The sequence below is a fragment of the Cyclopterus lumpus genome, chromosome 13, assembly GCF_009769545.1.
Source record: "Cyclopterus lumpus isolate fCycLum1 chromosome 13, fCycLum1.pri, whole genome shotgun sequence".
Taxonomy (NCBI): Eukaryota; Metazoa; Chordata; class Actinopteri; order Perciformes; family Cyclopteridae; genus Cyclopterus; species Cyclopterus lumpus.
In genome coordinates, this window is record NC_046978.1 from 11378868 (window position 1) to 11395016 (window position 16149).

General features: G+C 40.4%; 1 protein-coding gene across 1 annotated transcript in view; it reads right to left on the reverse strand.

Annotated features, from left to right (window-relative positions):
• The window catches only part of cntn5 (contactin 5), a 56250-nt gene that overhangs the window by 12667 nt on the left and 27434 nt on the right, over positions 1-16149 (reverse strand). The window contains 7 exon segments of the mRNA XM_034549019.1: positions 1027-1151; positions 2232-2427; positions 2811-2938; positions 7131-7275; positions 10043-10172; positions 10333-10469; positions 13389-13570. Of these exon segments, the coding sequence (XP_034404910.1) occupies positions 1027-1151; positions 2232-2427; positions 2811-2938; positions 7131-7275; positions 10043-10172; positions 10333-10469; positions 13389-13570 (1043 nt within the window).

The window sequence follows — 16149 nt, forward strand, 5'->3', positions numbered from 1 at the left end:
ATTTGAAAAGATTGCATTAAATGATTAATTAGAACATAATCAGTGTAACACCATGTTTTTCAGGTAAATCGAACATAAAATCTTGTGTAAGAAACAAACTAAATCCAAACTTGTAATCATGGATTCCACAATATGAATATGAATGATCACAAAACCCTTCTATATTCAATCACTAAGCAAAGCAACATGTCCCGTTATGTCGTCTAGAAGAAGTAACAACCTTTACACATGACCAGGAGCTGCGTGGACAATCACGGGAACAATATTATCAGCAACAATATTACCCAGAATCTGATTAAAGCACATATTCATGCAGACAGACCGTCTGTCCAGCCAAACTTACAGTGGCCATAAAATAATTTGACAAAATCAAAAGGTCAAAAGGGGAACAATAACGTGGAAATAGTAATTGTGTAATTGACCTAAGCCCCGCCCTGCACTGCTTCTCCGTCGAGCTGTCACAGCTTCCCTGGAGCCCACAGTGTCACTAACTGCACTCGCTGAAGAAATCGTATCGGATCTTTAGAAACATGATTTCAGAGAGAAGCTGGCAACAATATACTTGTGAAGGAATATATCCAGGATGTCAAACTGATTCAGCAGCCGGTTAAAAAGATACGGATTGCAGTGTAAAAGTGAACCACCTTATCAACTGGCGATCGGGAATGAAGACAATTAAAACATGGAACAACGCTGTTCCTTTAAAGACAGGTATTTATTTATTCACTGCTGCAATCAGTAGCTAGCATAGCATAAACGTGCTAAAGCTAGTTAATTATGTGTGAACGTACTCCCATAGGTTTTAGAAACATATGTCTCAAATTTCCTAGATTCACATAAAACGTTGACATTATTTCGCAGTAGGGCCTCTCATCGTGTCCATTTCTACTGAACATGCCAAGGATCATTATTTTGTTTTTGGGTATAGTGGCTCAGTTCTGGGGGGAGAGTGAGTCCCTGCCTCAACTAAAAAGTGCACAAAGACCTCACAGAGTACTGGAGCACTGACACTGACAACAAGCTCACCTCGAACAAGGAGTTCGGCCTCCGCGAACACAGTGTCAGCACTGGTCTGGGCCCGGCACCCGTACTTCCCAGCATGCTTCAACAAAATGCTCCGAATCATCAGATCCACTGTTGAAGACTGCTGCAAATGGGAATGAAAAGGACGAGAGAAGAAAGTTAGGTATTCAGCAGGCCTAAATGCACTTGACACGAAAAGTGAGATTCCTTTACACCTTGTAGAGGCTCATGCGGCTTGAGAGATTCCTGTTTAATTCAGGTGCTCGCTTGCTGCTACATTCTTCAGCTCCCCGTATTTCCTCTCTCTGCTGAAATGAGAAACGCCTAAGGCAAGTCTGGGAATAATTCAAGTTCCACAGGCTGCTGTTTACCACGACACCTGATTAAAATTACAAACCATGAATCTGCTGTGCCTGTAACGGATTGTCACTGCAAATACTTTCTCTCCCGAGCATGGTCAGGAGCAGAGGACACATCGGGACAGATGTGACTGTTGATAAAGGAATAGTGACTTAAAGAGGACTCCCCTACATTGCACATTTGTTTTCAACTTCATTTCATGATTTGGTCAATACTGATTTTATTATGGAGACAGGAAATGAAACTATATTAACCAAATTAAACTTGATGAAACTTACTTGAAATTGACTTCTTGTTCTAAAACGATGCTTCTAAAAAGTGATGTTCAGCTTAGTTGATCACATAATTGTTTGTGTGTACAAAGTGACATTTAGCATGGCAATGTTACCATGTAGTAAGGTTCCTCTGTCAGGGATGGTTACAATGACAAGGTTAACAATGTAACCGCGATGTTTTAGGGTGGCAAAGGTTAAGAATTTATTCTGGGAGAATGTATACGACATCTTCCTAAGAGGACCTTGTCCGTGTCTCCCTGGACCTATTCTAGATGACCAGAATCAAACAGACAGACAAACCAACAGAAAGAATGGGTTCAGCTCAGGACAGGCAGACGGTGAATGGATTTGCACCCATGTTTTTACAAAGCCATAATTTCATTTTGTACATGTCTACGAATTTATTAATACCCATTGACAGAAATAATTTAAATTTTTGTATAATCTTCTTTGTAATTATTCACGATTATTGTTTATTTAAAACTCATGATCCATCTCTATTTGTGTTTTTTATAGACAAATAGACAGACAGACAGACAGGACCATAACCAATACGACAATTCTTAGCCCTCTGCTCTTACTCTTGCTCTTACTGTTTGGATGTATTCAAAGTGGCCGCCATCCTGTCGAAAATTGATGAGCTTCTGGTTGAAGAGCCACTGGAAGGCCACATCCAGCGACGTGTCATGAGCGGCCTTGCAGCTCAGCACCACGCTCTCCCCCACGGTCACTTCCACTCTGCTCGGGCTGAGCTCCACACGCATGGCCTCTGGAAGCACAAAGCTGCTACACTGTCACCTCAGGCTAACCAAGCTAGCGTCAAGCCGCTGCATTCGTCTTGGACGCCACTGCCGGAGCAATGTCAAGAACCGGGGCTGTAACTTGGGCAAAAATAACACGCACTCACCTGTTTGGATAAATACCCTGCTCGGCTCTGATCTAGACTGGGTACAGTGCATCTAAGAGACCGAGGCCTTTACGCCGTGTCCTTGTAATATGATTCTTGAAAGTGAGAGCCCTTGGTTCACGGTTGAGCAAGCACAGTATATTTCCTGGCACCCGAGCAAAAAAAAATGGCATTGGGGACTGTTTACTGGTGGCCGACTTGTTCTAATTTGGCAGAAAATAAAAGACCCCCGGGGCATCACTTACCTTTTACCCACAGTACGGCAGTCATCTCTGCCGAGCCCAGCTGATTCTCTGCTCTGCACACATAGTTCCCCTCATCTGCTCGGCTGGAGTTGACAATTCTCAGAGTATTGTTCCGTAACAACATAATCCTGGGAGACAGGCCACAAGAATCAATACTCGTATGAGAAACAAATACACTTACAAACAGTTGCTCGACACGTTTTTTTGGGCACGAAGCCTTGAGGTAGCGGTTGCGTCGGGTTACAAGAATAGCAATATTCACATGGGATGAGATAAAAACGAACTGCTCACATTCTCAAAATAATCATCCACTGGAGATTCCAGTGGAAAACCTTAAAATAAAACAAATTATTATCACTGAATTGAAGGCTAAAAAGCGCCTGTTGTTTGTGTTACGACAAAGCTCAGAAGACTGATGGGATGTGGAGTCAAGGACAGTGTTTGCATTACGCAACCAAAAGGGAACTTAAAAATAAACCCTTTTCAGTAGAGATTAATCAAGAATTAAAATGTGTTAATGCATCTGATTTGCAGATAGCACTAAGTAGCCATATGTCAAACAGGATTAAAAACAGAAGTTATTAAAGATACAGATTAAGCTAATAGGGACATATTTTCTGTAAAAAAAAAAAGAAAGAAAAGTATTGATGTCAAGAACAAAGAAACACAGTATTCTCAATGTGGGTACAAGGATGCACCGTATCTGATCTTGTGCCATCGAAAGAGCACAATAGGCCACCATCTGAGTAATTGCTGTATAATTTTATATTCATGAAAGGACATTTTTAGAACATCATTTGCGGAGAGCACGTGACACAACATGAAATAGAATAGATTATTTGTTCCTCTGCATCGATATTTCCATAAATCTAAATAAATGCTGATGGATCCACCTGACAAACTCTAAATATTAGAGCATTCAATGAATCTAAAAACAAAAGCTGTCAAACCGAGGAATGCACATCACCGAGCTGTCCTCCTGGGAAACACAAATGTAATAGAGAGGGGAGGATAAAACAACAACACCACGCCTGCATTCATAAGTAGCCTCTTATCCAGCTGAAGGACACGAGCAATACGGGATCAACATTTCGCTCGGAGTTGTGAATAACAGCTGGAGAATTAGGCGCTTGACATCAGATCGTATAGGGTGTAACAGGCGTGTGAGCAGATGGCTGCAGAGCAGGACTCACATGAAAGAATATCCCCTTAAGTGTCTGGTCCCTTTCATTCATCCAAATATCTACATCACATTTGATGTCAGCATTGCCTTACAGAGGCGGGGATGGATATTTACAAAGTTATGGTTTCATTAGAAAACATTTAAAATCTGACTAATGGGAGTGTGTGAGGTATTGTCGTCTTCTAATCTCATTTGTGTTGTTTGGCATTTATATTTGCAACTCTAAGCTCTTTCCATCACAAGCAAGGTGATTGAAATTCACGAGGGCGTGACAAAATCTTGCCACATATAAGACAATTCAGAGGCAATCTGCAGACAGGAGACATTTTTCAAATTAGGGTGAAAAAATGACACCAAGGCTGAAAGGACAAGGTAGGAATATGCAAATTAATTCAACCATAGGAAATTTAAAAGAAAGATTTAGACCATCACAGCAAACCTATGTGGAATTTGAAAATATATATATTTTTTTCGGCATATAAAAGGGGTTTTCTGACATGAAGCCAAATAGACCGCTACAGAATACTTAGCTTGAAATCAAAATATATATATTTTTAATTTCTTTTAATAAGAAATGCCTAATTACTGTAGGCACAGTCTGACTCTTAGACAAAGAGTCTGTGGGCTTCAACTGAGTCTGCCACATGCTTTCAAACTAATGGGATTAATACTTTCTGTTTAAGAGACAAAAGCCGTGAACATTAGCGGAAATCCATGTTAATTACAAACCTTCATTAAGTCAGCACAGCTGTCAATGCCAGATAAACGTGACGCTGCTTCGATTCCTCCCCTGTCCTCTCAAGAATAGAACGTCTCTCTGTCCTTTAACTCTTTGCTTTACTATAGGTAATGGCAGAAAATCTTTGCTGTAGTGACCCTGGCCGAGACCTGCAAAACACGCTGCTCCCGTTCATTTCGGCTTTTTCAGATAGGAATCACCCTTTTGCAAGGTCGAGCAGGGACCCCTTAACACTGGCGTTATCCAGATCATTAACCCCCATACAGTCGCACCGATAAGTTGCATCAGACATGTTGTTGGAGGGTCAAACTCTTAACTTGAGCTGTGCTTTTATAATAGCAGCGTGTGTGTGGACAGCTTGAGGAAGAAAAGATATTCAATGATGGAATTATTTGAGATTATAAAGAAAATGGACCACACACTGTACAAATTACAACGCCAGCACCAGTACTGATAGTGAATGATAAATGACTTTGAAATGAAAATGAACTGCTTTTTTCACAACATAGGGTGTTAACAATGTTCTGCCCTCTCAACACATGGCTTTATCTGAAGTCAGATAAAAACAAGATTGCATTTTTTCGGACAGGTATGAATCTCCTCGCACGGTGTGCCATATTTAACACGTGTTTAAAAAAATAGATTTGTGAAGGTTTGACAAATACTTCAAAGGCTTTATCAGATCCAGACAAGCCAAGGTCATTAATCACCATTTTAGGGCAACACACTCTCTACCTTCTCCCCATCCATCAGTTCTACTAGAGCCAGCGCTTTTATAGAAAAATAGACATCCAGAATTAGCTCAGAGGACCATTTTTTTCTTTTTAAACATGTGCACTGACCTCCGAAAGTGGCGCATTAAACCGGTCCCTGAAAACTCCTGCTTCTTGTTAGAGGCTGTTTTGAAGGAGCAACACACTGAGGATCTTATTATCAACCGACTGCCCTTGCTGCAAGGCTGTTGAACAGACAGCTGAGTCTTGGCTGATAAACAAAGGTCCCGTTCTCTTACTCAAAACTCAGGATGCTCAGCGGTGACTGATAAATTCAGCGGCGTCGCTCAGTTTGATTGATGGGCCCTCGGCCCTGCTCAGCCCCCTCTAGGAGCAACAGAGGGATGTTTCTCATAAAAGATGATGCATCAAACTCTATGTGAATTCCAAATGCAATTGTGCCGGTTGAAATTGTCAGCATCCCTGAGAAGGTGGCGGGGTGGAGGACGAGCCTCCAGAGCTTCGGCAGTACCTAAAGGTGTTTTATTCTAGTGGTGACACTTCATTTCAGTTACAGTAATGAAAATGTGATGTGTTACAACGAGACATGTGTGCAATTCCTGAAGGGCCCGAGCCGGAACGGTAACACTTGAAGTTAAGCCATGAAAAACCCGCGATGTAAAAAACAATATGATGATAATGAGGGAGACACACTTTTCATGACTTCATGCATATTTTACAGGGCAATTAACTTTCTCTCTTAATATTCTGTTCTCTAAAGTGTGCAGAAGAAGAAAAAAATAATCAGAATTTGGATCCTATTTATAAACACGGAGCTCCAGCAAATCTACCACCGCCTGCAAAGAAAATGTGCACGATCCATCCCAATGATAGAAGCGAACATGAATCCTTCCGAAACGTCTAAAATAGTTTACGGGTGACACTCCAGGCACCGGAACGCGCTCTCCAACATATATAACAACTGCTTTGTGGATGCACAGTAAAGAGCTCAGGGCGGACCATTTCTTCAGTGATTTCTTTCACGGTACGAAATGATTTTGCCTTGAGTTTCACACATTTCTCTTACTTTTTAGTACCAGTACAGAGGCTCGGGTCTTATGGCAATATCTCTGGATACATTAGGCCATTGCAGACAACGTTGCAAATCAATGACCAGGAAAGCTATATGGTAACCAATGTGATGACTGATGACAGATTATAAATTATAAGATATTAAATCACAATTTCCGTCTGCGAAATTTAATCTATAATATTTCCCATAAATATAAAAAAAGAAAAAAAGGAAAGTGTGCTTGAGGTTGGGCTATGGTTTGGTATGATGAAGGCTGTAGACCCAGGTGCCAACACCTGCGCTACTCTAGTGCCCTTGAGCAGAAACCTTGCATCCCTGTCTGCTTTGGGGCTCTGGAAGGCTGCAGGTGGATGGAGGATTTTCTGACACAGATCAAAAACTCTTTTTTATTATGTCATATAATGAAAAACATTCTAACTGGCACAGAAGATATTGTATTCTTTGATTCCTGCCCTGATGTAAAATGAGCTCATAGTTAAAACTCTGCTACAGCTGAGAGTTTTGTCCCAGTCAAATAGATACAAAACATAAATAAATGAATCACTACTTCTGATTGAGAGTGAAACACGATGCGTCCGGAGAGTTTCTGTACCTTCTACTTTGCTGTATCCTTCGGTCTCCTCTCTTCCACGTTATCCGTGGTTTGGGCGATGCTCTGGGTTTGCAGTCCAGCGATATATCTTTTCCAAGCGTGGCAATGACCCGTACGGGATTGTGGACAAAGACAGGAGCCGACGCTGTGCAAGACAGACGTTTGAAGAGGTAAGACACACATATCATAGCAACACACGTAACACGTCTTCAACTGTGACATTTCAACGTCATTATTTAAAAACTGCTCGAGGGTTTAGACTGACACACCATGAGTCAAAATGCTTGATCGAAATGCTAATTTGTTTCACAGTAATAACTAGATTTTTCACGTGAAGTGTAACAAAGCATGCCTCTATACAAACAGGCTTTTATATACTGCATAGTAAACCATACTTTGTCTTAAGTATGTGTTAATTCAGTATCCACAACAGTTCTATACATATACATTGTGTTGTTTAGTCTAATTACTAAAACATGTTAATGATGACATGCTTGGATGATTCACACTGCTTTTATGAAAACAGTGTTAACCCATATTTAACCAGGCTGCATGAGTGAATAATAAATGTTTTTTTTCAACAAGCATGGCTTGCTCCAGAGAATGAATTAGGCACTAATGGTCTAAATAAGGTTTCAGGCACCAAAGTAGACGCAGTACTGGTATACAGTTGTGTTGCACATCAAGGCCATCTACAGGCTGCAAGGCTTTGTCAGCTGTGATTATTCTAATCCTGAATGATGCTTTATAGGTGACATTATACACAATGACAATTCAATCCCATCTGTGGCTACAGGCTGACCCCTGTCCCTGCAACATTTGTGTCTTTGAGGCTGAGTAGTTGCCTGAGTGGCAGAGGTCCCTCTAGACACGGAAAACAGCAGAAAACAGAGCGCTTGCTCTGTGTATTTGTTTTAATCAAAATAAGAGCAGGCCTGCAGCTGGTGGCTGCCGTACCCTTATTGCTTCACACGCCACCCTCCCAGAAGCACTGGATCTGGGATAGATCACAAGGGCGAGGGCAGCAGCCGCCCCCGTGCAGCCTGAAGTGATCGCTCCTCTGGAGGCTGTTATTAGCCATGTAATCTGTCCTGATAGTGTTTGCTTGTGGACATCTCCAAAGAGTACAGGTCACTGGGAAGACATGCCTGGGGGGTGTAGTTATGAAAGCATTCATCACCAGCTTCCAAGCATCATCATTGTGACTGTGACTAAGGAAGGCAAAGAAACTTCCTCATCAGCTCGCGGAAAGCGTATTAAATACGAGACTTTCTCACTCTTGCCGACGATACGTTGCATTCAAATCAACTAAAGAGTGGTCTTTTTTTTCACAGATTGTAAATTGATGGGCGGAGGGACAACACATTTCATGGATCTTCCACAAAACACTTTGTCCATTTCTAATAAGATTTTATAAATGCTACACATTCCCCTTCAAAAAAGGGCATGCCACACGGACAGTAAATCAAAGTGTCCCTCTGGGAAACACAAAAGGGGAATGGGTGTCTCTAGATGTGTCCCCCAGTATAGAAGATGACAAGGAGAAAATGGTGCATCAACACAGAACAGTGGACAGCCATTCAGTATGACTGCGTTTAGCCCGAAGCCGTATGTGTTAGTCTGAAGAGCAGTTTCTTTTGCTTTTAGTGTCCTTACATTTTCAAGTACATGTGTCTCCTGTTTGGCTATTTACAAAAAAGGATACAAATATACAAAATATGTACAACAATGTAGAAAATATGTACAACAATATACAAAAGTACAGCTGAAAAATGCCCCTACATATATAATATTATCACAATTGTATTATATCCTTACATAGACACATTAAAATAATAAAAAAGAAAAGCTGTAAATTGTAATATATGTAAAGCTGGAACCTGAACATTATTTTGGCTTCAGTTAATGGACCCTTCACTAAATCCTGCCTCTTATGCGGAGAATGGCCAATCATAGCGGAGCATCAGCCGACCTCCAACCAGGGTCCCAAAACTATCCGGCTCGGCTCCAAAGGAGGTGGTTCCCCTACACACTGTGATCTTTTCAACCTGTTTTCACTGCTGCATCAGTTTGACATCCTGGATTTACCCTTCAAACGCAAATTGAAGATCCTTCTGTCTGCTTCTCTGGGAAATTACTTTTTCCAATAATTTGATAACATTTATGCAGTTTGTGACAGTGTGGGCTCCGTAGTAACTCTGCCAGCTTGGAGGAACAGAGGAGGACGGGGCTTAGTCAAATGTTCTAATCTTTTCAGCTGTACTTGTACATTTTTATATGTTTGTAAAGCTGTCAGATTAATTTAGTACCTCAAATCTACACTTAAGTACAGTACTTGAATATATTTGTTCTTACTTACTTTCCATCACTGCTGGTAATTATAGTTGGTTAACAAACGACAATAGTGAACACGGACTAACAAATACCCGATGGAAGTTAATATTTATTTTTATGTTATAATGTTTATTCCATGTAATGAAGATTCCATCAAAGCAACCATTGATGTCTCTCTTTTAGTGTTTGCTCCCCATTACTACAAGTCATTGCTTTTCATTCTCCTATGATATAACGAGGGAACGGTTCCAGACGGTTCTCCTCAACTTGATGCAGCCAGACACCTCATTGAATATAACCATAAGGTCCTTCTTTTATTCATGCCGTCCACTGCCTGCTTTAAATCAGTGACCATTGATTGGCAATCAGCACAACTCACAGTTCAGTGTTCACCACTTGCATTTCAATCCCCCTTACCTATCATAGAGTACCTTATTCAGATTCCAATATGCAGTCTGCAATTCTAACCTTTGTGGAGAATCAAGAAATATATGCTTGCCCGAAAGGACAATAAAACAAACCTTTCATTTGATGCCGTGTTTTGTCTAATTTAAAGTATAAACCAAAGGTGTACTTACCTAAAATCTTGAGTTCGGCGTTAGAGTAGATGGCTCCGTATTTATTTCCTGCAACACACTGGTACATTCCCGAGTCTGCCTGCTGCACTCTGTGAATGGTTAGCTCTCCGTTAACTATTTCAACTCGACCCTGTAACAAGAAGAATGTATCAACGGACATCATATCTAAATAACGATACACACATACATCACAAAGAATATATCGTGGATGTGTAGTTTCATAAGAATAATTCAGATATTTCATGGTACAATCAACAAAAGGAGAGAGCACCGGTTAGTACGGTAGGTACCTGGGATGTCAAGGGCAAACCATTAAGAAGCCAGTGATAGGTGGGCCGGGGCCTCCCCATGGCCTTGCACTCCCATTGGAGTTTCTCTCCACTATCCATCTGGGTATCATTAATCATTCTGACCCACTGAGGGAGGGCTGAAAGATAGAAAAAAAAAATCTAGAATAAGTAATATATCCTTGAAACACACACAAGGCACAGGTATGGTCACCTGTCCGTAAAGGAGAAAAAACAGGCATGCACGAGTGGATGTCGTAATGTAGTAAAGCACTTCTTTGTAATCCTTTAATGCTAGTATGGTTTTGGACATACTTGAGTAGAGTTTATGCTTTTATTTTTTGTGCTGCTTTTTTGTATCCCACATTTAGTTTTTTGTTGTTCTTAACTAAAAAGATCCTTCAATCCACCCTCGACACACTGACTTGTACTGCTCCTGTGCTTTTGCACTGCATTCAACAGAGATCATTTAGAACTCCCACAACGTATCAAGTAATAAGACATCTTTTTTTCCCCAATCCTCTCTTATGCTCCCTAAAGAACATAATCAAAATTCCCCTCAGTGTCTGATACCGAGGCCACTTTTAGCTTCTTTATGGGAAGCACCCGGCATTCAACTAACTCCAATGTAAACAGATCCCTATAATTATTAATTAAATTAAATTTAGTTAATTTTGTACCGCCCAAAATCACAAATTTGCCTCGGAGGGCTTTACAATCTGTACACATACAACATCCCTGTACCAGGAAAAACCCTTTCACGGGTGAAAGGCTTATCCAATGCAACAAACAGACGTTTTTTAACCCAAACCACAATCTTTTCATAAATCTAACCAAGTACTGGTGTTCCGTAACTAATGTTGGAAGTTTATTTTGAAAAGGGGATGTACGTTTGTACGTTTCCTGTGAACACAGAGGAAGACACCATGCATGTAACCGGAGGAAACTGACACGCCGTCCCCGGACACGTCCACAACTGACCTAGAGTTAGAGAACGAAGCATCTTTTTGACAAGTTGAGAGTGAGAGGTTTGTTACCTGAGATCAGGATTATGAATATACAGTAACCTGTTTACCAGCACACCTCAAGTCAAGACCAACAAGCACCCCAACCCGACAAACCCTCATTGAGACCAGCAACCCATTCAATAAATTGTATTTAATGATCAACTATTTTTTTTTTAACATTAACAGAAAATTAAGAGAAGATTATCACTGGCTGTTGCATTGTTCTCACATGTGGATCACATTTAGGATTTTTGTCACATGTTCGTGAACATTTTCTCTTTTTCTCTTTCTGTTGCATGGCTGGCCCGTGGCAAAGGCAAGCTAGGCAACCTCCATTCCTGGCAGCCTCTTAACCAAGAAGCCTTTTCTCTCTTTCCTTTTCTATTTTCTGTCTGGAGCTGACCTGCTTGTGTTTCCAGGGCTGCGGCCACGGTTCTTCTCCAACTACACATTCTGCAAAGAATCTGTCACAACTCAAGATCTGAGCACTGGACAGGCTGGATGTATTTTCTTTTTCTTCATCTTGTAGTCATTTTCCATCTGCTGGATCCTATATTACACATGGTTATGCATTTTCACTAATATGAGATTAACAAGGACCTTATGTTGGGGAAGGGATGTTAATTAGTTAGTCACTAACTCATCCGTTTTTTATTATTATTACAATCTCCTTTACATTATACTTGTTGCTCTAATATGCTTTACGCTCAAATTACATTAATACATGCATATGGCGACATCCATTGTTCTATGTTGTAATGAAGTTGTAATAGTGAGTGTTTGAATATTTAAAATAACATACGTAAGAATTTAATAACCTATTTGTGTGGACTGCATTTCTTGGGACAGGTTACACAATCTTTGATAAAGACGTGATAATATTTTAGGGTCAATGTGATAAATTAGTAAAAATTTAATTCCACAGTGGTTTATTTTTTATATATGGAATACACCACTATGTATATTCCTTGTATGTAGTCTGAGCTGCTACTCCTAAAGTAACATGCCAAGCATGTTCTTTTGCTATTCTTTGCATATGGCACTTTGCTAGAAAACTTCTTTTGTGTGTGTTGTTTGATTGAATGATTACGGTCAGGAAGGTGTCCCTCACAATGCCAGTTCAAACTTCCAGCTGACCTGTGTAAATTACATTTAGCGTGAGGCTGCTACAAATTAGCTCCCTATTCTCCTTGTGATGTCAACAGAATGGAGGTTGCCAAGAAGTGCACGGCCTTGGAAATGTATCCTACCAAGGCCGAGGCAGTCCATTATCTTGGTCCTGTGCACACGGCACAGACAGAGCGAAATGGAGGACACGGCCTCTCATAGATAGGTCTATGATAATGGAATAGTAATTCCACGTGCTTTCTAGTGGCTGGGAAACTAAAAACAGTTCTTTAAGAAACTGATATGGAATCCCTAAACAGAGGCGGTCCAATTAATTAGTATAGTGTATACCTATCACATAAGATAATAACATTACAATGTTAGTATAGATAAAGAAATAAGGTTTGGTCCTAATCATATTTCAAACAACTGAGGATTCTATCATTCATTTGTTACCTAATGCAAACATAAACTGAAATGTATGTTTTTGTAGTGATACAAATACTAATAACTCAGCACATTCATAGAAAGCAGTGACCAAAGGCATGGATGTAACATTGCTGTAAAGACAAAGCCCCTGTAGTCTAGCAGAGAAGCAGTTACGCAACACTTTGGACCAGCAAAACAAAAGAGACCCACTACTAAAGGATTCAGCTCATTCGTTGAGGTGAAGCACACTTGTTCTTAGATTATCCGCCGTGGATGTATCATTTTGGATACTAATGTAAGTAGATTATATCATGAATAATACATGCGAAATGTGCAGGACGCCCAAAAATAGCTTACGAACAAAAAGGGTGTATTTGTTGTTGAGAGTGCGATGTTCACACCGATATTTCTGGAATGCAACACATCAACACTCGTTCTCTTATATAATGTTTGATGGCAGGACCAAAAGTAAAAGATGAATAAATGAACATCGAATGACAGCTTGCTGAGACTCACTGTAGACCTGCAGATGTCCTTTGAAAGCAGTGCCTCCTCTTGGATTCTCAGCTTTGCATTCGTAGGTTCCCGAGTCCTCCAGTTGAATGTTAGGAATTTCCAGCACAGCCTGGGACTTCCGAAGTCTGGCTTTTTTGGGGATGTTGCCATTGATCTTCCTCCATGTGATTGTTGGCACTGGACTGCGAGGAGAGAAGCGTAGGATCATATACGCAACAGTACAGTGTAACATAAGAATATAAAAACTGTTTGTAATTGTACATTGTAATTATTAAACTAATAATTGAGTATACCAATTATGTTCATGTACTTTCACCTCGATACAAATTATAGAAAGATAACCTTGATCTAGTAGATGTTAACATAAAAACACAATTAACACCTCATACAGTTTTGAGTGAACTGATACAGATTCAATTTGTGCCTAATCCCCCATTAATGTATTAATTAATCAAGTTGAGTTAACCGAGTTTTGGACATTTGGTCAGAAAAATATACCAATATTGGACTTTGCTATGGGTATTTAAAAAAAAACTCCATGAATAATTGAAAAAAGAATCATTAGGTTATTCAATGAATTAAACATAATTGTGATTTGTTTATTTGCCCAACGAGGGATATTTTAAAACATAGTGTAGAATTTCCAAGAGACACTAAAATATTGAGAAACATTAAATGCTGGAATAACATCCATATTTTAATGGTTTGAAGCAAACCAATTCCCCTCTATATGTTGGTATTAGATTTATTGTTCAACCTTTACAGAACAAGATGAGGGCACAGCGACTGTGTGGAATGGTAATTAGGAGCTTGCCTATAGGCACATTCAAAAATTGACAAACTGGTGTGAAGCACACTCACGTTGTTAGGGTATTAAATACTGAGTTTGTACACTGATAATTCGACACAACCTCAGCTTCAGAGTTCAGGAGTCGGTGCCAGCAGCTTGGTCCAGAAGACACTGCCAGGCCGAGGTTCTGGTTTCTAAACTCAGTGTGTCCGCTCTCCCCTGCACGCCCCCAGTCCTGTGGACACGTACTGGCCCGGTGCTCAATATTCAGCCTCCAAAAAGAAATCCTGCCACAGACTCAGGAAGATACACCCTCATGTTGCAGCCCCTCAAGGTCTCTATAGATTTGCTCTGTTCTCCGGCTGCTCAAGAGTTTATTTGGAGCAAAGGTCTCTTGCACAATCCTCCATCAATAACACATAAGGAAGGGCTTCAAAACAACCACATGCCATATGCACGAGTACTGATTCAGTCTGTTGATAGCATATGTGGTTCTTACACCCCACAGGGGCATTGGAATACAAATGCCAAGTACTAACAAATGTACCCACGTTAGACCACAGATATTTGATTTGACCTCAGGCCCCAGAAGTTGCTCCAAGTTACCGAATTGGGAAGTTATATGTTGTTATATTTTTTTTGTACACATTTAATATAAACAGGTCATCATTTTCTCTCCAATATCTATTTTAGTCCTCTTCAGTAAACTGTATTTAATCAAGTTTCATGCAAGAAACACCATTTTACAAGATGACATTTGAACACATAATTGTACTGTTGTAATTTAAATTATTACCGAATAGAGCTTGAGCATATCATGTGACTCAATGCACCCTCAGTAAGCATTAGCCGTTATTTGACCATGCAGAGCGGTGCTGCCCACCGGCTGCTAGCAGTTAACAGGACATAGCTCTCCTGTCCATTTCAACACAGTTGTGTTGTTCACTCCGGAGCAATTTAAGCGGAAAAAAAGCATTTCATTCTGTATCGGAGGCATTTCTGACACAGATATCGGAATAGGAACAACTCCATCTGTCTACAGGCGGAGAGTTAATAGTGATGATGGTAACTTATTTGAATAGACTGATGTATGACTAATATAAATGGTTTAACTGGACTGCACGTTACATAAATAGAAATGATTGTGACTACGAATGTCATACATCATCATTTATGTTGTATTAAGTAACTGCTGCGCTTTGCTTTTCAAACTTTGGATCGAGACTCTTTTAGTGATGGAACTTTTTGCCCAAACTCAAATAACTGAAGTCCGTTTGAAACCACTGACTATTATTCAGTGTGTCGCTTCACAGTCTCAGTGATGTGAGGACGCCTAAATGCATGCTGTAAGGTAATGAGTCGGCTACTCAACAATACAAAGCGAAAGAAAACGTTCAAACCAATAGTCTGAGAAAAAGAAACGTGACACAAAACTCCTGTCCAAAATGAAAGACACTCTTTGAGAAGAAATGCTTTGTTTAATACAGAACATGCTCAGAATCCTAATTTGAGTTCATTGCAGCCAAGAGCACTTCAATGTCCTTGTGAATTTAGAGCGGATAAAAAAGCTCAGGGATGTAACATTTTCATCTCGGTTAAATGATTGATGGGTTCACCGGAGGTTTGTATGGTGTCACATTTCCATCTTTCAGACACCTGTCAAATCTAGTTGTCATACAAGCGCACTGCTGGTACTGAGCGCATGGTCTCTCTCTCACATACACAAGTCACCTCTCACACAGGGCAACCCGTGACTAAACAGGGATAGTTGACATTGCTCGAACACTAATCATAAAACATCTCGTTGGCTGTTAAATAGCCCGAGTTGGATCTTGTCCCCGTCCCCCTGAAAGCCGGCTCCAATGCGCTAATGCTCTAATGTTGGGTACGGGAAAGAAGTCACAAGGGGATCAACAGGTCAGTGATTCACACGTGGAGCAGAATCAACACTGAATACTCATGGCGTATACA